Here is a 27,425-nt window from a genome sequence, read left to right as displayed (position 1 = left end):
AGGACTCTACAGATTTGGCAAGGAAGACAGTTTATGAAACAGTTTAGAAGCCGCTAAATTCTTTAGGCTTTGTAGGTTTTGTAGAACATAATAAAGAGATAGGAGGGGAAAGATAAGTTTAGTCTAGTTTGAGTTTGTCTTTTAATTTGATTGAGAAATTTTGTCCTTGTTTTTGTGCGACTATCCCTCTTGAAGAAGAAGTGTAGCTAGAAAATAAGAAGGGGTACTTGTGTATTACTCAGTACACACTCAAAAAGCGAAGTTATGGTAATCATAATGAAACATACCAAAATGCAAAGAAAATACATTACTTTAGTAACAAAATTATAAAAACTATAACAAAAAATTATGGTAGGGGGACCGCGCAGAACGCATTATATTAAACATCAAACCTAACATAACTTAACCCAATCAAAAAACAGTCTCTGCATATTAGATGTTAATAAAAACATACCTACAACGTAGATTTCAACTGACCCTAAGCTAATTTTCTTCAAATATTGACAGGTAGGTTATTGTCTTATCTGTAGATCCGAATTCTCGAGTGTGTACTGAATAATACACAAGTACCAAAAAAGGATTGAAAAATAATAAAGCCTCACCATCTGACAGAGTAGCAAATGCATTTTAGAGATATGAGGGTTAAGAGGTTAGAAATAATAACTGAAGGTTACGAATAAAACTTTCAAAAAAGGGGAAGTAGCTAGTGATTTTAGGGAAACTTTAATAAAACCCCTTTATAAGGAAGGTAATAAGAGTGAGTGGAGGCAGTAGCTTGATTTGTATAAGAAGCAAATTTCTTAGCAAGATGAAACGTCTGAAACTAAAAGACGTTGTAGATAAAGTTGTAAGAGAAGAAAAGTGAGGTTTTAGGAGGGGCAGAAGATGTTTAAACCAATTTTTCACCCTTCCATTTACAACTGAGAAGTATCTGAACCATCAGACTCATGTAGTCCTCAGTTGTATAGATTATGAACAGGTATTTGATTCAGCCGATAGAAGAATTATCTTATCCTTGTATGATATAGATTGCAGTGATTAGTGCTATTTACGGGAATAATTTTGCTTAAGTGAAGGAAGCAAGTGAGGATAGAAATTGGCTCGGTGTTGAGCAGGGTGGTGTCCTATCTAAGTTTATATGGATTATTAGTTACATTATTAGTAAAAATATTGGCTTCGGGAGAGATGTAAAAACAGAATAGCCAAGACACACTGCGTTTTTTACAGTTAAAAACAAGTCTGGAAGAAAAGGATGAAAACTCCAGGAACGATTAATAGATTCAATCTCTTTTTATTGATAAACCAGCTGAAGACGAAAATAAGCAATTATTACCGAAACTCTGATTAAAGATAACATACTCCACAACATATCTTGGGACTCTTTATATTTATATTGTCCGTTCTACAAAGGCTGAATTTTTATCTTGGGTTTGGTTCTATGTTTGTCGTTTGTATAACATCTATTATAAGCAACCCTAAGTTGGAATAAGATCTTCCAGCCTCTGCATTCACCAGAGATGACTTTGCATCTTTGCTTAAAAAAATAACCTTACCTTGATTGGAAGGGTCAAGGGCAAAGAAAATCTACCATTAGAGTTATCCTACAAAACTGTGCGCAAATCCTGATTTCATGACTTCATTGCCCTCTTCTCAAATTAACGCTCAATTGAAAGATAGCCCTTTGTAATTTATTCGTCTCAAATCTTTGGAACATATTAGAAAGTATTTCAACATAAATAGTTTTGAAAGCACTTAGATACCCCCCCCCCCTCCCTTCAACCAACCCAAACGCAAACTATGCTACAATTTAACCTTTACACTATTCACTTTTAAAGATATTTATGAAAATGTTATTTATTAGACTTTATCTATCCCTCTCCCCTCCCCACTCTAAACGCACTTTTTAGGGCATTAGACTCTTATGACACCCTTATTTTACAGTCGTAGAAACTATTAATTAAAACACAAGGGATTTAGAAGAACTTCGGAGATTTTACATAATTTAAAAAGATGCATTTTTTTAATTAATAGGAGACAGGAAGGTTATTATCGTACAGATTGATGTAAAACATTTTGATGTAGCAGTTGTTAATTTACCAGCAAAATAAAATAAGTAAATCAGTTTCCAGATCCATAAAACGAACAGCAGAGAAAATAACATAAGAGTTTCAGAATTTCAAATAAAATATAACAATATTCTGGAGGAGACAATTGCGTTTCTGGCACACTTCGATCGGATAGCTAGAAAAATTCCAGTTAAACTAAAAACAACTGGAACAGCCTCAGATAAAAATGCTCCATTTTAGAAAGGCGGGGTCTGCACTCTTCTCCCGCTCCGAAAACAATCTTTTAGTTTGAGTTAGTTAAGCTACATGCTAGTGAAAGTTTTATGCTCAAAATCTAGGGTATAATTGATGATTACTAGCTTAAGAAGGTTGAGTTCGAAATAAACGTAAAATATGTATCTGCTTAGTTCATATTCAAATATATGTGAGAAAAAAGAAAATAATTCAAAGAAAACACAAAAAAAAAACACTGAAAACACAAAAGCAAAAATCTCAGACTTCAAAAATCTTATAACGGGAAATCAATAAAATTAAAACACATAACTTCTTTCATAATTATGGTGATTTAACGCTATGTGCGGAATTTTGCGATATTACTACCTTTAAAATTTAAGAGACAATTTATTGGATTACAAGCCTAATTTTAACTAAATATAATAAGAGTAAATACAAAAAAATCGGTAATTTACCCAGGCAAGCATCCTCCACAGTCCTTAGGTGACTTTGAACAAAGTCTCGGTAAGTCTCTCAATGATTGTCTCTTGTAATATTTGCAGTCATAGCAATTAACACATTTTCCTAGGTTTGAGCAAAACTGCCCTCCATAACAATTATCATCTCGGGAGCACTAAAAAAGATAGCTTGTCTTAAAGAGAGAAAAAAAGAATGTTTGCTATACGACAAATAAGACATAGAAAATAGAGGCAGATGAAGCAAAACGAAAATTATATACAACCTGAAGAACTGGGAAGCTCAACGCTGAAATACCTCTAATCTCTAAATACCAGCTTTGTGTCTCAACTCTCTGGTAAATTAACCCATGTAGGAGTGTTTTGGGATCTACAAAGGGCATGATGTCAAGACAGCCTTTAATTCTGGAATTCACAGTCAAATTTATGCTGAGATGAGTAAATGAGATGCATGCTCGTCCATGGTTTGGTTACTGTGAGATACGTTTTTACACATGGACTTTGATGCGTCGGTCTTCATTAGAACAAGCAAATATCAGCATATGTAGCTCAAATGCTACCTAGAGTGGTTTAATGATACGTTATATATGGAGTAGACCAAATAAATTCATGTTATTGGACTCTCTGAGGACTCCTTGAAAAAAATGTGCTTATTTTGGTCCAATCAATTTTCTAATGTTCGGTACCACTGTGATCCCTGCTTCCATCTCGCTAATTCATCATGTTCTCCCGTTTTTTGTCTCTATTAAAGCTACAAGAATGCTCGTCATTACCGCTCTGAAGGTCAAGCTGATAAAAACCTACAGACTACAATGTCTCTACGCGGTTTGCTGTTTTTGAAATTTGTGAAACGATGGAAAAGATTTTGATTCATTTTTGTAATCGATACAATAATATTGTAATAATATGTATTTCATTGTTTCATATGTAATTCAATTGTAATAATATTGACTTCATTTTGAGTAGGATCAGTTATGTTATTTTTTGTATCTTAAAATATCTTTTTCGGCTTTTGTTTATAGCTTTTATTTATAATGCTATATTTTATATGAACAAGTGTTCATGAACACTTGTTCATGAAGTGTATTTTTTTTCTCTCTTTTTTCGTGGAGTATTCTTCTAACTTATATTTTCGCTTGTACGTACAGAGGGAATGTATAAATTGTTATTATTATTCCAATATGACCTAGAAACACTTATGTCTTTTCAGAGTATCCTGTCTTTGAAACTAGAGAATTGACGGAACCGATCTATTTTTATAACCCATACGATAAAATTGCAGATTTCGCTTGGAGTAGTGCAAGTTCAAGTTAATATGACTTATATGTGTAGAAGATATTTTTTTTTTTTTTGTTAAGAGTGTATTTATCCTTTTTTCTCAAACTTACTCCTCTAGTGTTCATTTTTTTTTGTATGTACACAGGGGATAATAAAAACTATTACTACTATTATCAAGTAGCACAAGCGCTTTTTAACAAACTTTCCCAGCTTGAATCATAAGCAAACAATCTTCTAACAGATAGTTATAGAATATTATATTCGCTTTGCAAACAACCATAAGCAAACAATCTTCTAACAGATAGTTATAGAATATTATATTCGCTTTGCCTTAAAATCGCAGCTAATTCAGATTGCCTGTTCGTTTTGTACATGACAATCTACATTAGTATGTTTATCTATCTTTTCGGATCCTGCTCTTTCTTTTCTTTTTTTTTTCCTCATAGAACGAATCGCTCTGGCAAGTTAACAATGCACTTATTACTTACCAGCCTTATTAATTTCAATTGACAATGACTACTTACCGATTTCAACTCATCGTCATCATAAACATCGTCAGCCATTGTTAAAGAGGTCAATATAGCAAGCAGCAGAAGAGTTCTTTTCATCTAAAATAAAAAAAAGTATAGAGATTAACCTTTCAATTTATAATTAAAAAAATGAAGGCAGTAAACTCAAATGGAATATGAAGGAAAAGTTATCTACAAACAAAACAAAGTACACAAAACAAGAGAAACATTTAGTATAAAACGTTAGAGTAGTTTTGAAACTTTTTTTTTAACATAGCTAATAGTATAGTCGTAACAAATATTATGGCCGCCCCTATTGCTGCCATCTATTCCACTATAGTCATAACAAATACTATTATCTTACAAGCCCAAACGTGTTTAACCGGTTTTTATGGCACTTGGTATTAACCAAGTGACATATAGCAGTCGCCAATTCTGTCGGTCTGTCGGTCTGTCTGTCGGTCTGTCTGTCGGTCTGTCTGTCGGTCTGTCTGTCGGTCCCGGTTTTGCTACTTTAGGCACTTCCAGGTAAGCTAGGACGATGAAATTTGGCAAGCGTATCAGGGACCGGACCAGATTAAATTAGAAATAGTCGTTTTCCCGATTTGACCATCTGGGGGGGAGTGGGGGCCCGGTTAATTCGCAAAAAATAGAAAAAATGAAGTATTTTTAACTTATCAGCGGGTATTTGGATCTTAATGAAATTTGATGTTTGGAATGATATTGTGTCTTAGAGCTCTTATTTTTAATCCCGACCGGATCTGATGACATTGGGGGGAGTTGGAGGGGGAAAACCTAAAGTCCCGGTTTTGCTACTTTAGGCACTTCCAGGTAAGCTAGGACGATGAAATTTGGCAAGCGTATCAGGGACCGGACCAGATTAAATTAGAAATAGTCGTTTTCCCCGATTTGACCATCTGGGGGGGGGAGAAGGGGCCGGTTAATTCGGAAAAATAGAAAAAATGAAGTATTTTTAACTTATGAGCGGGTGATTGGATCTTAATGAAATTTGATGTTTGGAATGATATTGTGTCTCAGAGCTCTTATTTTAAATCCCGACTGGGTCTGATGACATTGGGGGGAGTTGGAGGGGGGAAACCTAAAATCTTGGAAAACACTTAGAGTAGAGGGATCGGGATGAAACTTGATGGGAAAAATAAGCGCAAGTCCCAGATACATGATTGACATAATCGGAACTTATTTGCTCTCTTTGGGGTAGTTGGGAGGGGGGGAGTAAGTCTTAAAAATTAGAAAAATGAGGTATTTTCAACTTACGAACGGGTGATCGGATCTCAATGAAATTTGATGTTTAGAAGGATATCGTGTCTTAGAGCTCTTATTTTAAATCCCGACCGGATCTGGTGATGGGGGCGGGGAGTTGGGAGGGGGAAACCTAAAACTTGGAAAACACTTAGAGTGGAGGGATCGGGATGAAACATGGTGGGAAAAATAAACACAAGTCCTAGATAGATGATTGACATAAACGGAACGGATCCGCTCTCTTTTGGGTAGTTGGGGGGGGGGGGTTAATTCTGAAAAATTAGAAAAAATGAGGTATTTTTAACTTACGAATGGGTGATTGGATCTCCATGAAATTTGATTTTTAGAAGGATATCGTGGCTCAAAGCTCTTATTTTAAATCCTGACCGGATCTGGTGACATTGGGGGAAGTTTGGGGTGGGGAGACCTAAAATGATGGGAAACCCTTAGATTGGAAGGATTGGGATGAAACTTGGTTGGAAAAATAAGCAAAAGTCTTGCATACGTAATTTACATAATTGGAACGGATCCGCTCAATTGCGGGGGGGGGGGGGGTAATTCTGAAAAATAAGAAAAATAACGTATTTTTAACTTACGAAGGAGTGATCGGATCTTCATGAAACTTCATATTTAGAAGGACCTCGTAACTCTGATATCTTATTTTAAATCTCAACCGGATCAAACGTAATTGGGGGGGGGACAGTTGGGGGGACCGGAAATCTTAGAAAATACTTAAAGCGGTGAGATCAGGATGAAACTGGATGGGAAGAATAGAAACCTGTCTAAGATACGTGACTGACATAACTGGACCGGATCTGCTCTCTTTGGTGGAATTGGGAGGGGGGAGGTAATTTTGAAAATTGAGGTATTTGTAACTTACGAAAGGGTGACCAGATCTTAATGAAATTTGATATTTAGAAGGATCTTGTGCTATAAAGTTTAACTTTAGGTTCTGACCTTCTCACAAGTGCCAAATGAGCTCTTGGCTCTTCCGACCTCGTCCAAATGAGCTCTTGGCTCTTCCGACCTCGTACCATATGAGCTCTCGGCTCTTCCGACCTCGTCACAAGTGCCATATGAGCTCTTAGCTCTTGTTATTTTCAGTTTTCGTGAGAACAAAAAAATAAGTCGAAGAAAAAAGTCATTTCTGGTAGATATTACTAAGCAGAAGGAGCGGTTTCTATGGACATTAAAAATCCCGTTCAAACGTATTTAACCCGTTTTCAATTTCAGTTACAGTTTCCGTGCGAATAACAAATAAGTCAAGGAAATAAGACATTTCGGGTAGATGTTAAGAAGCGGTTTCTGCGGAAATTTAAAATCCTGTCCAGATGTCTTAAAAACCGTTTTTCCTTTGGATTGTGAGATAACATCATTCTTTACTCCTCCCACGTCTCTCTGGAGAGACAATAGGCGGTCGTCTTAAGCGGATACTCGGTGTAAAAGACGATTTTTTCTTGTTTCGACTCAGAAGGGTGGAATGGGGCACAGACCATAGAGGGGCAGAGGCTCGAGGAGGGCAAAAACCCTGGAGAGCCGGGGGGAGGGATAGAGAAGGGAATGTGTTTTTCAATGGAAGATTATGTAGACCTTACAATCTAGGAATATTTATCATAGAAAGTAAAGGGCTTATAATTTTTTTGACAAAACACAACTGGGAAAAAGCTACCTCCCCGCTCCATACTTACTAAGCATAAGACAAGAACTCCCTTGGATTACCAACCTTTTCAAAAGGTGTTCCATAGTCAAATTCCTATTCCTCTTGTTAGACATAGGCTAGTTTGTTTTGTTCACAATTATGCACTAACCAAGCAGTGTCAATGATACACTTTATATGCAAATATAAGACACTTGATCCGCCTTTCTTTCAACCAATGAAACTGAACATCAAGTGTCATAGTGCATTAGAACTAAACGTAAAAACAAGAAAAAAAAATGCTTTTAAACTGAGTACCCGCTTAAGGCGATCGCTTATTGGTTCTCTAGAAATACACAGATCTAAAACACTTGAGCCGCCTTTCTTTCAACCAATCAAATGTCATAATGTACTGAAATCGAGGTCAAAACAAGAAAATTTATTCTTTTACACCGAGTACCCGCTTATGGCGATTGCCTCTTGGTTCCCTAGAGAGATGGGAAGGAGTAAACGAGGGTTGTTATCTCAAGGTTAAAAATAAAACCGGTTAAACACGTTTGGACGTTATTTTAAATTTCCATAGAAACTTTTCCTACTGCTTGGTAACGCTTGCCATAAGTGCCGTTTTCCTCGACTTGTGTGTTGTTCACGGTAACTGTGGCTGAAAATTACAACCGGTTAAACACGTTTGGGCTTGTAAGACTGTAGTATTTGTTATGACTATAGTGGAATAGATGGCAGCAGTAGGGGTGACAATAGTATTTTTTACAGATATACTACTATAACTACACTATCAAACAGTTACCGAAACTCAACAGCTCAATAGTAATCGAAACACTAAAAAACAGAATTTTGAATCATTGAATATTTAACTGAAAATATAAATGAGTTGAATATTTCAACTGAAAATAAGGAGCAACGTGTTCAAAACGAACAGAAATTACTCCGTATATGAAGGGGTTGCCCCCTCCTCAATACCTTGTTCTTTACGCTAAACTCTGGCTGTTTGTCCCAACTTTTTAAGAACAACTCAGGTAACATAAGGGTCGTTTAACTAAAATTGGAAGCTTTTCCGAAAGTGTAGAAAACTTTAGCGTGAAGAGCGGGGCATAGCCCTCGTGTGAACAGTGTTAAGAGCTAGGACGAGAGCAACCCCTTCATATACGGAATAATTTTTGTTCGTTTCGAGTTTTAATGTTGCTCCTTACTTTCAGTTGAGAATTTTTTTTAATAGCAAAAAAGAAACCAGGCTTGGGTAACCAATGACCATTTAAGTCAGAGTTTCTTAGTTTACAGTAGGGTAGCTTAGGTACAGTCTCTGTTATTTTACTGATGAATGGATCAGGGCGTTATCACTCTGATCACTCTTACATCATTTTCAAATAATAACAAGTTACAGTTTCAGACCCGCAGAGAAAATGCTCTAAGTTTTCACCATTAGCAGAGCCTGCCACGTGTTCAACCTTCTAAACCCTAGAAATAAGGAGAGGGTCAACATTGTTGGTCAGCAATATCTTTCCAGGGTACATTTTTGTCACTGGATTTATTCCCGAAAGTTTCATTCACCTAGCTCTACTACTTCCCAAATATGTTAGAAGCCCATGAACTAGAATTTTACCCCACATTTCCATAATTTACACACGTTCTGTCATTTTTACACTATGAGCCCCATCCAAAACAAATTCTTGGGCCTCTGGCTGGTAATATAAGATTGTTATTTCTTCGAGTAAATATTAATCAATAAATATTAAGATTTTTATTTTATCACAAGTCCTGAGGGGCCAAATTCAAATTTTAAAATGGTCCATGAAGTCTTTGCAGAATTTTATCGGTTTGAGAGTCGATATAGAAAAAGTTGGTTTTGGTCGTCGCTTCGCTTTTGATTTCTTTTATTAAGTCTGATTTTCGACTTGTTAATTTGACTTTGATCCACTTAATCTGCTTCTTCTTAAATGGTTAGAATAGCTAGAAAGGTGACTGGAGAACTGGGACAAGGCAGAGATTACATAGATCATACGGGCTAGCAGCTTTATATTTTGAACTCAAATAATTTAATTTGAAGTTTTTATCTCTCTTTCTATTTCGTAAATGATTGAAAAGGGAGTGATTTTAGCTAAAAATTGGTAAAAAGAGTGATTTTCTCCTCCTTCGAGTGAAAGAGTGCAATTGGATATGAAGGATGAAAAATACATGGAAAGAGTGTATATTGACAACCCTAAACTCAAGCATGGCTCATTTGGGTGCCTATGTCCCTGCAAGAAAACGGCATCAAATCGAAAGATTAGGTGGTGGACGTCATTCTTGCGTCACACTTTTAGGAGACAAATCCAAATTCCATTCGTATAATCACATTGTTTAATTAGCTTCTGAACTGTTGCAGGTTATGGTATATTTTTATATGTTTCTATTGCAAGCTTTTTAGGTGATTAAAAGGCTTAAGGGTTACATATTTAGCATTGCCAACTGCTGTTCAATATTTTTCAGCAGACATGCTTCTTCCTAATTACCGGTTTTTCTTTTGCAGAGGCAAATACTGCGGGAAGGGAGTCGGGATACAAAACTGATGGCTCCCTATTTGAACTATCCTTCCGTAACTCCGGTACATATTCTCGTTTTTCCTTTTTACTAAACTTTGTAAAGCCAATAGTTCTCTTGAAAGAATTGCCTGTTTTACGTGGAAGGACCAGGAGTACGTTGTGAACTGAGCGAAGTTTGGTTATGACTTCCTTCTTAAGCAAATAATTATTTCAGTGTTCGTTTTTCTGGATTATTTACTCTGCCAAAGTTCTCACAGCTGAATGTCCCATTTCTCCAGCTTCGAGAAACTTAGGATTCAACGGCTCAAGTGTAAACCAGTTATAAAGACCATCAGTATTTTCTGGATTTATTTATACAAGGACCGAATATTTGTGGATGACGTACCGGTAGTTATTGATGTTGGTGGTATCAGGCTTATGTCGTTAATAAGTCATCCTGTCTTCTAGTTCCAAATTTTGAAGAACGGAGAATCGTGTCGATGAAACGAAGGGTAGCCTGTCTTTGGTTCGGTCCCAATCCGCGAGGATAAAGAGTCGTTTAGTGCCTTGTTTTAGGTCCTTATATAGCATTTCGAGAAGATACTCCACGGACACGCTAGGTCCATCACCCAGATCGGTTTGCAAGGCAAACTCCTTGCCTAAACTTTTCTTTCATACAAGGCAAAAAAGAAGCGACGTCATGCAGCTGCTCAAGAGCGGATTCTCGAGCGAAATCAAACAGTTCATGGAAAAGAACTGTAGTAAGGAGCGACCCGGCTCAATAGCAATCGAAACTCTAAAAAACGGAATTTTGATACCAATATTCACATCAAAAGAATCGCATTTTAATCTGATTTTAAATATATAAGTTTCATCAAATTTAGTCTTACCCATCAAAAGTTACGAGGCTGAGAAAATTTGCATTATTTTAGAAAATAGGGGGAAATATCCCCTAAGAGTATTACAATCTTAACGAAAATCACGCCATCAGATTCAGCGTATCAGAGAACCCTATTGTAGAAGTTTCAAGCTACTATCTACAAAAATGTGGAATTTCGCATTTTTTGTCAGAAGGCAGATCACGGATGCGGGTTTATTTGTTTTGTTGTTGTTTTTTTTTCCAAGGGGTGATCGTGTCGACTCAGTGGTCCTAGAATGTCGCGAGAGGGCTCATTCTAACGGAAATTAGAAGTTTTAGTACTATTTTTCAGTGACAAAAAATTGGAAGGCACCTAGGGCCCCTCCCGCGCTCATTTTTTCCCCAAAGCCACCGGATCGAAATTCTGAGATAGCCATTTTGTTCACCATAGTCGAAAAACCTAATAGCTGTCTTTGGGGACGAATTACTCCCCCACAGTCCCCGTGGGAGGGGCTGCAAGTTACAAACTTTGACCGTTGTTTACATATACTAATGGCTATTGGGAAGTGTACAGACGCTTTCAGGGGGATTTTTTGGTTTGAGGGGGAGAAGTTGAGGGGGGTTACATTGGAGGATCTTTCCATGGAGGAATTCGTCATGGGAGAAGAAAATTTCAATGAAGGGGATTCAGGACCTTCTAGCATTATTTAAAAAAAACTATGAAAAAATAAATATGAAAAGTTTTTTTCAAATGAAAGTAAGGAGCAGCATTAAAACTTAAAACGAACAAAAATTATTACGCATATGAGGGATTCACCTTCTCGTAATACCTCCCTCTTTACGCTGAAGTATTTTTAGTAATTTCAACTATTTAGTCTACGGCCTTTGTGATTCAGGGGTCATTCTTAAGGAATTGGGAAAAAATTCAAGTTTTAGTGTAAAGAGCGAGGTATTGACGAGGGGTGAACCCCCTCATATACGTAATAAAAACGTACGATAATAGAAGTTCGTTATGGAAGTTAATTCGTAAATTATGTATATTTTTTACGAATTAAAACGTTCGTAAAAAATTAAAAGTTCTAGTTGCCTTTTTAAGTAATCAAAAAATTGGAGGGCAACTAGACCTCCTTTCCCGCTCCTTTTTTCTCAAAATCTTCCAGTTAAAACTATGAGAAAGCCATTTAGCCATAAAAAAATTAATTCAATTCAATTATATATATATTTAAACAAAAACACATAATTACATGTACATAATCTGCCAGGAAAGCACAAAAGTGCTTGACTAGGGCAGAAACTTAACTAAAGAATAATTAAACAATCAACTAACAGAAACAACGAATCAACTGGATTCATCAAAAAAGAGAAAAAATAGGGGGGTGACGAAGAGAAAGAAAAGAAAAAAAAGAAAAAGAAAAGAAAAGAGGAGGACCGCACGATATTCAAATCTAAACAGTATTTCTGAACGACCCTTCGCTGCTCGCTTGAAGGTAATAAGGTTATTTGAGTTTCGGATTTCCAAGGGGATTGAATTCCAGATAGCTGGTGTAAAAAATCTAATTAAAAAAGAAGCTCTTTTTGTTGATGGTGTGTCATAATGCAAATTAAATAATATGCAAATTTCATTTCCATTATTTATGTGCGGAGACCCAAAATCAAAACTTGCATTAATTCAAAAACGTTCAGAAATTAAATAAAAAAACAAGTTTTTTAACTGAAAGTAAGAAGCAACATTAAAACTTAAAACGAACAGAAATTACTCCGTATATGAAAGGGGCTTTTCCTCCTTGACCCCCCCCCCCGCTCTTAACGCTTAGGTTTTGTACTGCTTTAAAAAGTAGAGTTAAGAGAAAGAGTCAAACTTTAGCGTAAAGAGCAGGGGGTTAAGGAGGAAAAGCCCCTTTCATATACGGGGTAATTTCTGTTCGTTTTAAGTTTTAATGTTGCTCCTTGCTTTCAGTTAAAAAAAAGTGTTTTTTTTATTTAATCAAGAGAAAAAGAGAAGGGGAAAATCAGAATTGCTCGTCAATAAAACTAAAAGTAATTGAAATCTAACCTACATTAGACTGGACTCTTATTACCTGGATGGGGTTGAAGTAGCTCAAGTACATTTGTTTTTCTTTTTTGTGCGGGAGGGGGAGGGGGGTTAATTGTTTTGGTTTTCTTTAAAAAAAATATTGTTTCTAGTTTTCTTATCTCTTCTTGTACTGTTCTTGATGTTCCATTCTTCCGGTTTCGCATTACTTTCGTTTCTATTCTTTGTTGTACTAATATAAATGAATAAATCAATCTTAAAACGAGTTCAGCTAAAATTGAATATGCAAATCAAGCTCAAAACGAGCAAAACCATTTTGCTATTGTAGCATAAATGAAACCCAAAAGGAACAGAAATTAAATAAACAATCAAAGCAAATAAACATACTAATGTAAATGAATAAACAAGCCTTAAAACGAAAAACGCTTTAATTAAATATGCCAAACAAGATGGAAACGAACAAAAACCAATTCCAAGAAGAGTATGGGTACTGCGTTCTTCCCTAACTATAAAAGTCTAAAACCTACTGCGTCATTGGCACTTGACTGAAAATGAATTATATTACAAATATTGGTAAAATTCTAGTTAATTGACTTCTTGCTATCTTGGAAAGGGTTTAGGTTAGGAAAATGAAACTTTCAGGGATGGGTCTACAGGCTAAAGTATGTCCTGGGAAGGTATTTTGAAGTACCCACATCCACTCCTTCTCCCTCTAGAGGGCCCTGACATTTGATGAACTTCAAAAATATGTGTGTTATAAAAGTGAAACCTTGCAAAATAGATCTTCTGCTTAACTGAAGTACAACAAAATTGTTTTCAGCTTCACAACTTCCCTCAATCCCATTTTATAAGGTTTTAAAAATATGCAAATACATTTCCTAAATTAAAAAAAAAAAAAAAAACATTGATATGGCTCAAAATTCTACTCAAATAACAGGAATTGCATTTTCAGAATTAAAGGCAGAGAAAAAGCAAGTAGAAGGAGAAGAAGTGGAGATGGGTACTGTAAAATACCTTCCCAGGATGTTACCTTCCTTAAAAGTTTCATTTTCCTAACCTAAACCCTTTCTGAGATAGCAATAAGTCAATTAACTAGAATTTTGCCCAAATATTTTCTTAAACTTATTACAATATTGAAAATAAAAATGAAATTGCAGTAAAATTAAATTTTGAAATGATGGGCTTTTCAACAGCGGATATCATTATACATCAAATATTTAGTTTAATCTTATTTCTTCCCAAAACCGTTCACGACAAATTTAGTTTCGCTAGAAACAAGAATTTAGCTAATACCTCCTTCCCTAACTGTATAAATCTAAAGCCTACTGCGTCATTGGCGCTTCATTGAAAGCGAATTATATTACAAATATTCTCTTTTCCAGTCATTACAGCATTGAAATGAAAATAAAAACTACAATATTCAAATTCGCTTTATTCAATTTTATTTATTATAAAAAAGAATTTTACTTTTTTAATTTTAATTATATAAATAGAATTAAACCTTTAGCCTCCTTATAGTATATTAAACGCTAAATGCATATTAAATGCGTTCAGTACCTTGTGGCAATTAAATGTTTTTCCTTGTACTATAAAATATTACATTCAGATGCCTACTCGTACAGAAATTTTAGCCCACTACGCCACTATAGGTGCGGGGGGTTGTAAGAGATAACAAGCTGAACATGTTCAAAGAAATCAGGTTCCAACCCGGGTTTTTAGCCTGTTGGTAAAATGGGTTTTGACTATAACTGATTTAAATGAAGTTAATTGTATTACGTGGCTTACTTGGCAGCAGCCTGATCTATAAGAGTGCCGACCCTGCATGACAAATTTCCCAAATTTCGGGAGGTATGTATTCCCGTTATCCCCCCTGGGTTCGCCCCTGCCTCCTAATAAATATTTGTACAGTTTTCCAGGGATGATTATCATTCTCAAAGCAGTGTTGAATATTCAATTTGAATGTAAAAACGGGGGCTAAGGAATGGAGTCGTAGCCTTCCTCCCTACGAAAGATCAAACGATTCGTAGCAACAAACTGTAAGTGAAGACCTTGTCAATAGAAACTGAATCTTCAAAAATAAAACGGAATTTTGTTTAAATATATATACCAATAAAATTTACTAATTATGCTTCTAAATACCAGATGTAAAGCGTACTAATTTCAAAGTCGTTCATCATAAGCTATTAGGACATGGATATTTACATAATTTTAGAAATAGGACTTGAACTCCCAAAAAAGAGGTGCAATTTCGATATAATTTAACGTGTTTGAAAACTCTAAAACCACTAAAGGAAAAACAAAAAAATCCTACTTTTCCAGAAAGGGGCAGTCACGGACGGACGGTCACTGGGACTTCCTTGGGTCAAATTAATCAGTATAAATTAAACAGCCAGTCTACTTTCATTAGGTCTTTTCGGTAGTCTTAGCTAATATGGTGTTTTTTTCTTCTTTTTTTTCGTTGGTATCGTTGAATATTGTTAGTATTTCGTTGGTATTATTTTGACAAATAAAATGCTATTTTTGAAAATAATAGCCTACCGTTTTCAATGGAGTGCAGGTGAAGTTCAAGCAGTTTAGAGGTTTTGAGAAGGAGGGAGTGGCACAGGTAGCGTCATTCTTATTTGTTAATCTTGATATACAATTTCTTGCTGTTGTTCTGTTGCTGTTATGACAAACAAAAACCCGCTACTCGTAATACAAAATGTTTTCATTAAAGGGCAAATGACCCTCCGGCCGCTTGTGGTAATTTCTTTTCGTTTTAAGTTTGCTTGACCATTTATTGTACTGTTTGTTTTGGGTTTCATTTGTTCATTGATAGTGATTACTGTTCGTTTTAAGTATGACCCATTCTTTGATTTTATTTGTGCTCGTCTTCGATTCAATGCAGCTCCTTATTTGTGTTTGAAAAACTTCTTTTTTGAAAAGCTTTTTAAAACTAATTCATCTAAAACTATACCCCTTGTGTCCCAATACCATATCCCATTGGCACAACATACTTGTTTCTTCAGTTTTGAGCCAACCGAGCATGAAAACTGATGTACGTTTCTGCTGAAAACTTGGCAAGAGGGAGGTGTGATTTGAGAGTCTATAGACACACTATGACTCTTCGGGTATACTGATCAAAAATCATTACGTGAATCTAGTTTAAAAAAAAAAAAGCTACAAACTGCCCACCAGGTGCAGTTTGCAGTTTGCTAAGGTGCAGATCTAAGGTCAATCTGCACCTTAGATAAGCTCATTTTTTACAGTCAGATAGTTTTCAATGACTATATCAACGAATATCTTCAACAACTCGTTTTTTACTGTCAGAAGTCGTTTTCAAACCACTTCATCGAAATTCCCCCACCTTTAAGACTTACATCGGTTGGAAACCTAGAACGACAAGACTGGGACCATTCAAAAGCTTCCCGGTTATTTACCAATGTTTTTCAAATTTGAAATTATGTAGTTCTACATGCCTGGTAAGTTTAAAGCCGATGTGACCCTAAAAATGTGGTGTAATTACGCCCTTAAAAAATTGTCTGTTGAAAATCAGTTGATCCAGAAAATTTCCTGCAAGCTTTGAGCCAATCTGGCAGCAAAAACGTGTTTCGTTTACTTGAGGTCTTTTGGAGAAAACGATTTGTGTTTTAGAATCTCCTTGGGTCCGGGTACATGTCCTGCAAGTTTCAAGCCAATCAGACAGAAAGTATCTTCTGTTTCAAACTACATGCAATTGACAAGATTTGTTTCGTGACGACATGACCCCCAAAACATATTTTGTTCACTCATACCCTCTTGGCAAAAATTACATGTGCTTTGAGATCCTCTTGCCCAAGGAATTGTCCCTGTAAGTTTCAAACCGGAGGTAGAAATGTCAGTTATAGAAAATATTCCGTAACGCCTTCAAATACCGTAACGCCTTTTGGCCTGGTTCAGGATACCTATGGTGGATTTCATGTCATCGAGTATATCGCAACTCCTTTTTTGTCTAGGCTGATCATAATATACCAAGTCCAGTAACTTATTGTGATCCGTAGAGAATGATATTGTAATATCACTGATGAAAATTTTCCCAGTTTGGTAGCTCTTTGTGGAGTGGGCTTAGCTCTTTCTGATCGCCACCTAGCCTGGTAATCCCAGGAAGGGTGTCAACACTTCTATATAGGAAATCCCTGTACGATTTCGTTTCAAAAAAGGTGCAATGTACACGCCTTTAACTTTAAACACTATTCACGAATGATGTGCAATTTGCATTCTGGACAAAATGGTCACCCCAAAAATTTGCTTTTATACAGTGGGTAAAAGAAGCACCTGGGGGCAAATCAGGTGTTGGTGCTTGAGGAAAACATGGAGTGTTAAAGGCTCGACGTGTAACGGACCCAATTTATAATTCAAATCATAAATATTTAAATTATTTGCAAAATTTTCAGTGAAACAAGCTGCAAGATACCCACTTTTTCTACTAAATCCATCTGTTAAGAATGGGTCAGTTGTACAATTTCCGGATGCTAACCTTAGAGTTGCGCGTATCATGTTATTCCTAGAGGCGTGTTTATTTTACTTTCCCCCTATTCTGAGCAAATGGCTATTCCAAAATGTGTTTCAACGCTACGGGAAGTTATGTGTTCGGCCATGGAAAGCAAAACCAAGAGAGGAGAGCCGTTTACTCTACAAACACTCCCGGTCTTTAAAAGGGTACTAAAACCTAAACTCCTAGTCTACAGAGCCACCTCCTAAGTTTGTAAGAAATTACATTCTATATGAAGAACTACGACTACTACTACTACCTACAAGTCACCGCAGCACCCAGACGCCTGAGGCGACCACAGCTACGCTGGCTCCTCCTCCATCCTAATATATTCAAGACTTCCCTCTTTAAAACCTCCCAGGAAATTTTCATTCCCTTTAAACCTTTCTTTACATCCTGCCACCCCGAAAGGGGATGACCTGCTTTCCGTTTAGCTCCAGACGGTTGGCGGAGTTTAATTGTTAGAACAGGATTATGGATTTCATCAAATATATGAAGAACCCGGTAGAAAAATGCTTGGAGAGCAAATAAACCTTTACTAAGTCATCGCTGGTACTCGGGTTATTCCCCTCACGGAAAATGCACCTCCATAGACAATTACCCTTCAAAAAATTCGCCCAATAAGCAAAATTGAGCGGCCAAAGGGAAGAAAAGACAAATAAAAAAATAAGAAAGGAAGGGATTCTGGAATATTCTACCCATAATCCAAAACACAGATAGAACATATTTTATGGAATACCCCACAGGATTATTTTATATTTCTATGCCTTTCAATTCTTTTTTTTAGCTTTTGGGGGCTGGGTGTTGAGTTAGTATAACAGGATAAGAAGGTTAATAAAATAATTTGATTTCTTAATTCGATACTTGTTAAATATCCTGAAAACGCTCAAGAAGTTTGATTTGTGTGATCTGAGAAAAGCCATTTGTCTTTCGCATTCGGTTATAATTAGCTTAGTCTTTTAATTAAACATATGTAGAGGTGGGTAGGTTACATTAGATAGGTATAACATAATGCGTTCTGGGCGGTCTACTTTCAAAAATTTTGTGAATAAAGTATCACATTTAGGTATATTTCATTATGATTAACCTAACTTCACTTCTTGAGTTTTTTTGGCATAATTAACAAGTACCCTTATTTTAAATAAGGAGTTTGTCCATCTGAAATTTTCCGGATAGGGGATAATTAACCTAGAATCGTCATTGCTCTCGTGGTGACAATGACAGAATGAAATCGGAAGCTAAGAAAAAAAATATAAAAGGGTTACGAAATAAAACCAGTTTTGACCGGTAATTCCGATTTCGAACAACAGCCCAAGGCCTTGATGGTGATCTTCAACTTGGTATCTCTTTGCATTCAGTACTTACTACTGTTATTCTTCCGCTAAACATCATCTTATAACTAATGCCGAACTTTAACTGATACGAATAAACAATTGCATAGGGTTTTTATACTACGTTATTTCCTGCATCAAAACCTCCTTGCGCGCGCTGGCGCAAAGACATAGACCTGCAAATCTAGCTATTTATTGTTAATATCTGTAATTTCTGAAAGAAATACCTTAAAATTTCCGGCAATAAAACTCAAGGATGGGTAAGGGTGTTATTTTAGCACAATAGGGGTGTTGTGAGCTTTATTTATCTTTTTTAGAGAAAGCATCCAAAACAAGAGGACTACGGGAGAGATACCGGATTTTCCTACACAAAATTTTAGAAAAAATATAATTCTTGAAAAAATATTCCATCACCTGTTTCCAATGTAGGATTACGGATGAATCCTCGATCGGCTTCATAAGATCGCTACGAATAGAAGATGCCCTTCAACAGCCTTTTAGAATCAATCTTTAATGTAAAAAACTATTAAGAAGCCGAAAACTCAATTTAGGAGGTATAATGACAAATGAGCTATCGGTGTAGAGTACGTGTTTTCTGCGAGCATAATTTTTGGATTTAATAAAGTTTTTTCTGTTATCTGTCCTGATTTTAAGGTCCAAACTCGAGGTGGACTTTAATGGACGATATCATAATTTCAAAAATTGACTAGTGAGATTATTGGTTTATAGGACTCCCTGAAGGATTTTATTTTGATTTATTTTGGTGGGATGGGCTCAGCCAGCAAAACAAGCTTCTTGGTGATGACTTTTTATCTACCCCTCCATTGTCTCCGAATCTGCTAAACTACTCCTGTTAGAATGATTTGATTATGCTAAGACTAGAACGGCCTGAAATACTTAAAAACTTGTCAACTACATCCATTGGCATATGATTGTTTGATTCGAGATACAATGATTTGTCAACAGCATAAACTGTAATAACTTCATTCTTACTTTGGTGTATATTCGTTTGGGAAAATTCACTTTTTTCCAAAAGGAGTAGTGTTGTTTAATTCCAAGGATTATATATCTCATACTTTCAGTTCCTAATTTAGTACTAAGATAATTATCAGCATGAAAATGATAAAGAAATTAATTTTTTGCACTGTAAACAATGCGTCAATGGTACGATGGCTCGATCAGGGATCAAAGTTGAAAGTAATATGCTTCTTATCACTTCAAGAAAATTTCGTCATCTACGAAACTAGGAAGCGTTGAATAGATTGGGATGGAGGAGGAGCATATATAGCTGTGCTGGCCTCAGGCGGCTTGGTGCTGCAGCTAGTTGTTAGAAGTGGTAGTAGTTTCATCCTACACTGAGGTCCAGGTGGCGCAAGGCACTAAGAAAATTTTTTGCAAGTCGCAAGGCGACTTTCGAGCCGAAGAAAAATTGTTCATTTTTTGACCATTTTTTCCTGTAGGGGAGGGTCGTACCTCTGTATAAATTTTGTGGTACATCAGGCTCATCTTTATCCAAGGATTTTTTATATAAGTATCAAGCAGATCAGGAACACAAGTTTTTGTTCATTTCTAGGGCTTCCTATTCAAAAGAGCGTAGTCCTTTTGGCCCAACGAACAATTACTGGAAGTTTCAAACCAATTGGACAATCAAAATCAGGCAGCCCCCCCTCCTTCATAATGAAACCGATTTATAAACAGTTGGCATAGTTAACAGCTCTCATCCTAGAGCCGTGATTCACAACATGGGGCACATGCCCCACCGGTGGGACATGGCAATATTTTGGTGGGTCACGGGCAGGACCTGCATCCTTTGGTTAACTATAATTTAGAGCCTTAATTTTGCAAAAGAAAAAACATTTTTCATGCGAATGACGTCACATTCATATGCATTTAAAGAGCAAAAAAGATAAATAATAGTATTGCAATGTCGTCGTATATCATATAAAAGGTGTTGTACTCAGACAATATTTCTCATTTGTATAAAATATGCGTAGAGGTCGACCTGAAAAGATCCCCAGTTCAATGCCTTTTAAGCATCCTTAAGGTGAATACACATAAAATTTTGAAAAAACAAAAATTAAATACCACGGGGGGAAAAGGGAGCATCAGAATTTAAGAAATATCTGGGTGGGACATGGTCCAAACCGGTTGAGAATCACTGTCCTAGAGGCTGGTGGGTCAGGCCGAAGATATATTTATTGAACTTTTAAATTATTTTGATAAAAATAATCATCTCAAAACTTTTACCAGATGTCTTAAGAGATTACAAGGGCGTTGGGTACTAGAAAAGGGCACAAGAGGCCCACTGCCGTCTAATTACTAAAGATGCTTAAAAAAGGAGATTTAAAGTTCGTTTCCCAGAAAATGAGTCCCCTCTGAATTTTCTCCAATCCCCCCCCCCATTCTTTGAAAAACACATAGAAGGCACGCGGTTCATAATTAAGGCAATGCATTAGCTTGCCACTGCTTAAAATAAGAAAAAACTCCAATTTTTGCTGCTATGAAAGCGCTTTGAGACTGACTTTGCTTAGTTAAATTCAGCTACTAAAAGTTAGCCTCAGTGGAAAAATTGGTATAATAACAATTTTTATGTTTCAAAATAGCCCACTAATGGTGAAAGTAAACACAATATAATAGAAAATGATCATGAAAAATGGCGTGGCAGAGCTCTACCAAGCCTGGTGGCATATGTGGCACTCCAAAATAACACCAAGTGGCGGAAAGTGGGTGACCCCTCAATCTTACCATAGAATTTTGGATATAACTTAGAAATAACTATCAGGGTAACCCGCGGCTTGAAGTACATGTGCCTTCTTCTAATCCTTCTTTTAACCAACCATTATAAAATTTTTGCTAGTTTTTAATAAACCCAGCTGTGGCAATAAGACAATTACTTAGGAATATACTATAGTGCACGGCAAGCTTGTGGGAGCCCCCCAAAAGATGATACTTGTACGAAAATTGCAGAAGATACTGGAAAAACTATAAAAAAAACCTGGTATTTCATTCCAGAGCCACCAGACACGAATGAGCCACCCCCGTCTACATACGCATCTAGAAGACAATTATCACTAATGATAACTAAAAAGCAAATTTCGTACAAAAAGAATGATACACAGATTACTAGTTACATGATTAAGATAGGATTTGTCAGGTTATTTGTTATTATTACTTTTTTTGTCAAGCGGAGCAAAGAGTATTTCATTATTAATAATTAAATCCTTGAACTCAGGCACGTACGTGTGGCTTATTGCTTGGAGTAGGGGAGGGGCATAAAGATAAAATAATCTTTTTTTTCTAATTTGAGTAAGCAATGCTCAGAAAATTTTTTAAACTATGAATTTAGAAGGGGGCAGGCCACCCCTCATGCGTACGTCCCTGGTATCACTACTAGAAGAAGCCAAACAAGCAAACAACAACTAAATAGAAATCACATAACAAAGAATACAAAATATGAAAGTATTCCGTAAATGTAAAATAAGCCATTCTAAACAGCCTATTCATAAAATACCTAGTTTAAGCGATGATGTGATAGCAATAGGAGGTCCATCGCAGGGGGAGAAGCCCTCTAGAGTCACAAGCAGGTTCTATCCTAGGGCTTCTTGAGTCCCCTCCGGTCCGCCCATTTTTTATTTCTTCTTTTACTTCGCCATGCCCAACAAACGAAACAAAAACTCTAGAAAAAAAATGTCGCTTAATAGCGGATTGATTACATAATTGTCCTTAAAAATCCCAATTCCTAATTAGTCAGGGTTGGCCTTTACATGAATATGCCAAAAAAATTATGAGGGTGCCCCAAACAAGGGTCAAAGGGCTTTTGTCAACACTTTGAGAAAACATGAAGTGCTTATAGTTATTTGGGTGTTTAGGTGATGAAACCAATCTACTCAGAATTTCGCTTCCAAGCCTCAATGTTTAATTTATTCCACCAATGCAGAGTTGCAACATAAACTTGTCAAAGGTGTCCCAGTGCTGACTAAAAAAGTGTTTACGTAGCTTTTTAGTCTTTAAAATATAGATGCGTTTTTTCTAACTCAAGACATTTATAGATCAATAGAAAAACTTAAATTTCTTCGATTTTCCTTGATACTGAGTCTAAATCAATCAAATGTGTAGAATAAAAAATCTTTCATAGAAGTGCAACCACCACTTAAAGGGAATGCTCAGTTGTTAAAATAAAGGTCTTGGAAATGACCTCATGGACCCAAAATATGAAGCTATTTATTTGTATATATTTCATATGAGTAATGGTAATTAATGATCACATCTTTTATAGTTAAGAACTTTGATAAATAAATGACTATGGGCCTTTGATTAGATATTTGGTTACCAGAAGGACAGCACGTGACTGGTGGTGTTTACGGAAAAAAGCAGAGCAAACTGAATAAAATATGAAAAATATATCTCATATTTTAAAAGAAAACTTAACATTAGAGAGGTCATTCCAGTATTGATCCATAAAAAAGGTAAGAACATAAACAACACTCATTAATACGTCAAAAATTATCCCCTCCTCAATGCATCGCTATTTACGCTAAAATTTGACTCTTTCTCACAACTTTACTTTTTAAAATATCAAAAACATTAGTGTAAAGAGCGAGGCGTTGAGGAGGGGACAATCCCTTTCATATACGGAATAATTTCTGTTCGTTTTAAGTTTTAATGTCGCTCCTTACTTGCAGTTAAAAAACTTGTTTTTTTATACTTAATTTCTGAACGTTTTTGAATTAATGCATGTTTTGACTTGGCTCACCGCATATGAATAATTAAAACAAAATTTGCATATTTTTTTTTTTTTGCTAAATGGCTTTCTCGCAGTTTTGATTGGACGATTTTGATAAAATAATCGGGTGAGGGAGGAGGCCTAGTTACCTTCAAATTTTTAGTTACTTAAAAGTACAGCTCGATTTTTTTATGAACGTTTTTGTTAGTAATAAACATACGTACCTTACAAATTAACTTACGTAACGAACTTCTATATTTGTGTATTTTTATGACGTAAACGAGGGGTTTCGTCCCCTAGTCAATACCTCGCTCTTTGCACTAAAGCTTGAATTTAGTCCCAAATCCTTAAGATTGACCCCTGAATCACAAAGACCGTAGAATAAACAGTTGAAATTAAAAAAAAAAATGCTTTAGCGTAAAGAGCAAGGTATTCTGGAGGAGACGAATCCCCTTATATACGTAATATTTTATGTTCGTTTTAAGTTTTAAGGTTGCTCATTATTTCCAGTTGAAAAAAAATATTTATTTTCTCATTCTTTTTTTTAATAATGCTAGAAAACCCTGCGCCCCATTCATGGTAATTCTCTTCCCTCATGGTAAATTCTTCCATGGAAAGATCATCCCACGTAGCCCCCTCTCCCCCCATGCACCCCACCCGAAAGCGAAAGAGTAACCTTGAAAACGTCTGCATACTTCATAATAACCATTACTATATGTAAACAAAGGTTAAAGTTTGTAGCTTGCAGCCCCTCTCCCGGGGACTGTGGGGGATTAAGTCCTCCCCAAAGAAACAGTTAACAAGTTTTCGACTACGCTATACAGAATGGCTATCTCAAAATTTTGATCTGGGGACTTTGGGAAAAAATAAGCGTGGGAGGGGGCCAAGGTCCCTTCCGATTTTTTGGTCACTTAAAAAGGCCACTAGAACTTTTATTTTCTGTTAGAATGAGCCCTCTTGCGACATTCTATGACCAATGGGTCGATACGATCAGCCCTGGAAAAACACAACAACAAATAAACACGCATCCGTGATCTGTCTTCTGGGAAAGAATACAGAATTCCACATTTTTGTAGATAAGAGCTTGAAACTTCTACAGTAGAGTTCTCTGATACGCTAAAACTGATGGTTTGATTTTCGTTAAGATTCTATGACTTTTAGTGGGTGTTTCCCTCTAATTTCAAAAATAAGGCAAATTTTCTCAGACTCGTAACTTTTGATAAGTATGACTAAACTTGATGAAACTTATATATTTAAAATCAGCATTAAAATGCAATTCTTTTGATGTAACTATTGGTATCAGAATTCGGTTTTTTAGAGTTTCGGTTACTATTGAGCCGGGTCGCTCCTTACTAGAGTTCGTTACAACGAACTGTTTGAAAATGGCTAAGCACCACTAAACGATGAATAGTCTTGAGGGGGCTAGAATACTTCTCCAGAGGTCTTTACATAAAATCGACTCATAAGATTTATGTTAATCTCGGAATTTTGGTACACAGTCACTGCTTTAAATAATAAACGTTCAAATGGGGATAGGTCCATTTATTTAGACAGTGAAAACAGGTCCACAAAGTGTAGATATTTCGATCACATGTACAGCAATCGAAATATCTAGACTTTTGTACCCGTTTTCAATGTCTAGATAAATGGACTTATCCCCATTTGAACGTTTATTCGTTCGTTTATCCCTTAAAGTACCAAGGAAAGTGAAAATTAAATTTAATTGTTTGGACTGGTTAGGTGATATATTACAAAACTATATACATCTTTTAAAATTAGGAAAATCTGAAATTCAATTTTAATGAAACATGTATCCATATAAAGTTATTGGTTTTTTGGTAGCTGTGTGTGCTAAATTAAAAAACGAAACGTATGTGAAAAATCAACAGAAAAGAAGCTAAATACACCGGCATACAACTACTTAAGAAGCTGCGCTTTTCTTTTAAAGTGATTTTTGGGAATCATCAGATGGCTAATTTATGAGTTTTTACGGACAAAGCATTGTCAACTTTAATTTATCAGTTTCACTTATTTTTTTCATGGCTCAACGTTGCAACACTGATGAATATATGGTACTGAATATGGTCCTGAATATATGGTACTAATCTTTATTTATAAACATTTTCTTATATTATGAATACTATTTATCAAAAGGCCCCAGAATGGAAAACAAACTAAGCAGCCACAAAATAAAACTAAGACGGAGTTTGTCCTGCAAAGAAGCTATTCTGCCCACTCACAAAATATTTACTTAAGTCTAATGTTTATTTATAAACATTTTCTTATACTATGAATGCTATTTATCAAAAGGCCCCAGAATGGAAAAAAACTAAGTAGCCACAAAATAAAACTAAGACGGAGTTTGTCCTGCAAAGAAGCTATTCTGCCCACTCACAAAATATTTACTCATGTCTGAAATTCTGCCCATTCACAAAATATTAAAACTATTCTGTCCACTCATAAAATATTTACTCACGTCTAATGTTTATTTATAAACATTTTCATTAGATCTTTTGCATTAGAACTCATTTCAGATAAGGATGGTACTACAGATCGAAATGACAATATAGAGAGAAAAAGGGTACAAAAACCAGCAGACATATAAAAATCTATGGAACGAAAAATTAAGCAAATCTCAACAAGTCGTTGGAAAAAGTACAATGTTTTAATAAGTAAAATTAAATCCCAGGAAAGACTTTACTTGTTTATATTATCAATAGAAGAATCGGTCTGAAATCGGTGAGAAATGTTGTACAACATGCAGTAACTTCAGGATTGAAACATCATATAAAAAAATGTCTTTTCAAACAGTTCGTGGTAACGAACTGTAGTAAGGAGCGACCCGGCTCAATAGTAAACGAAACTCTAAAAAACGGAATTTTGATGCTAAAAGATACAGAATCGAATTTTCACGCTGATTCTAAATATATAAGTTTCAATTAATTTAGTCTTTGTCGTCAAAAGTTACGAGCCTGAGAAAATTTGTCTTATTTTGGAAAATATGGGGAAAACACCCCCTAAAAGTCAGAGAATCTTAACGAAAATCACACCATCAGATTCAGCGTATCAGAGAACCCTATCGAAAAAGTTCAAGCTCCTATCTAAAAAAAATATGGAATTTCGTATTTTTTGCCAGAAGACAAATCACGGGTGTATGTTTATTTGTTTGTTTGTTTTTTTGTTTTGTTTTTCCCCAGGGGTCATCGTATCGACCAAGTGGTCCTAGAGTGTCGCAAGAGTGCTCATTCTTACGGAAATGAAAAGTTCTAGTGCCCTTTTTAAGTGATCGAAAAAATTGGAGGGCACCTAGGCCCCCTCCCACGCTCATTTGTTTCCAAAAGTCAACGGATTAAAATTTTGAGATAGCCATTTTGTTCCGCATAGTCGAAAACCATAATAACTATGTCTTTGGGAATGACTTACTCCCCCACAATCCCTGGGGGAGGGGCTGCAATTTACAAACTTTGACCAGTGTTTACATATAGTAATGGTTATTGGGAAGTGTACAGACGTTTTCAGGGGGATTTTTTTGGTTTGGGGGGTGGGGTTGATGGGAGGGGGCTATGTGGGAGGATCTTTCCTTGGAGGAATATGTAATGGGGAAGAAAAATTCAATGAAAAGGGCGCAGGATTTTCTAGCATTACTATAAAAAACAATGAAAAAATAAACATGAAAACATTTTTTCAATTGAAAGTAAGGAATAGCATTGAAATTTAAAACGAACAGAGATTATTACGCATATGAGGGGTTCTAAGAATACTTTAGCATAAAGAGCGAGGTATTTAGGAGGAGATAAATACCTCGCTCTTTATGCTAAAGTATTTTTAGCAATTTTAACTATTTATTCTACGGCCTTTTTGATTCAGGGGTCATTCTTAAAGAATTGGGAAAAAACTTACGATTTAGTGTAAAGAGCGAAATATTAACGAGGGTACAAACCCCCTGGTACACATAATATAAAAGTTTGTTACGTAAGTTAATTCTTAAGTTACGCATATTTTTTACTAATAAAAAC

General features: G+C 35.9%; 1 protein-coding gene across 6 annotated transcripts in view; it reads right to left on the bottom strand.

Moving 5' to 3' along the window:
- The window catches only part of LOC136038062 (uncharacterized), an 87,504-nt gene that overhangs the window by 20,164 nt on the left and 39,915 nt on the right, over nt 1-27,425 (bottom strand). For 3 of the 6 annotated variants that reach the window (XM_065721019.1, XM_065721020.1, XM_065721021.1), the window contains exons 3-4: nt 4,558-4,641; nt 2,756-2,913 (exon numbers count right to left, since the gene is read on the bottom strand). In XM_065721019.1, the coding sequence (XP_065577091.1) occupies nt 2,756-2,913; nt 4,558-4,641 (242 nt within the window). Of the gene's footprint in view, nt 1-2,755; nt 2,914-4,557; nt 4,642-19,679; nt 19,779-22,197; nt 22,363-27,425 lie in introns of those variants that run through there. The other 3 variants (XM_065721022.1, XM_065721024.1, XM_065721018.1) reach the window with 2 other exon arrangements.

The sequence above is a fragment of the Artemia franciscana genome, chromosome 17, assembly GCF_032884065.1.
Source record: "Artemia franciscana chromosome 17, ASM3288406v1, whole genome shotgun sequence".
Classification (NCBI taxonomy): Eukaryota; Metazoa; Arthropoda; class Branchiopoda; order Anostraca; family Artemiidae; genus Artemia; species Artemia franciscana.
This window is presented reverse-complemented; position numbering and strand designations above follow the sequence as displayed.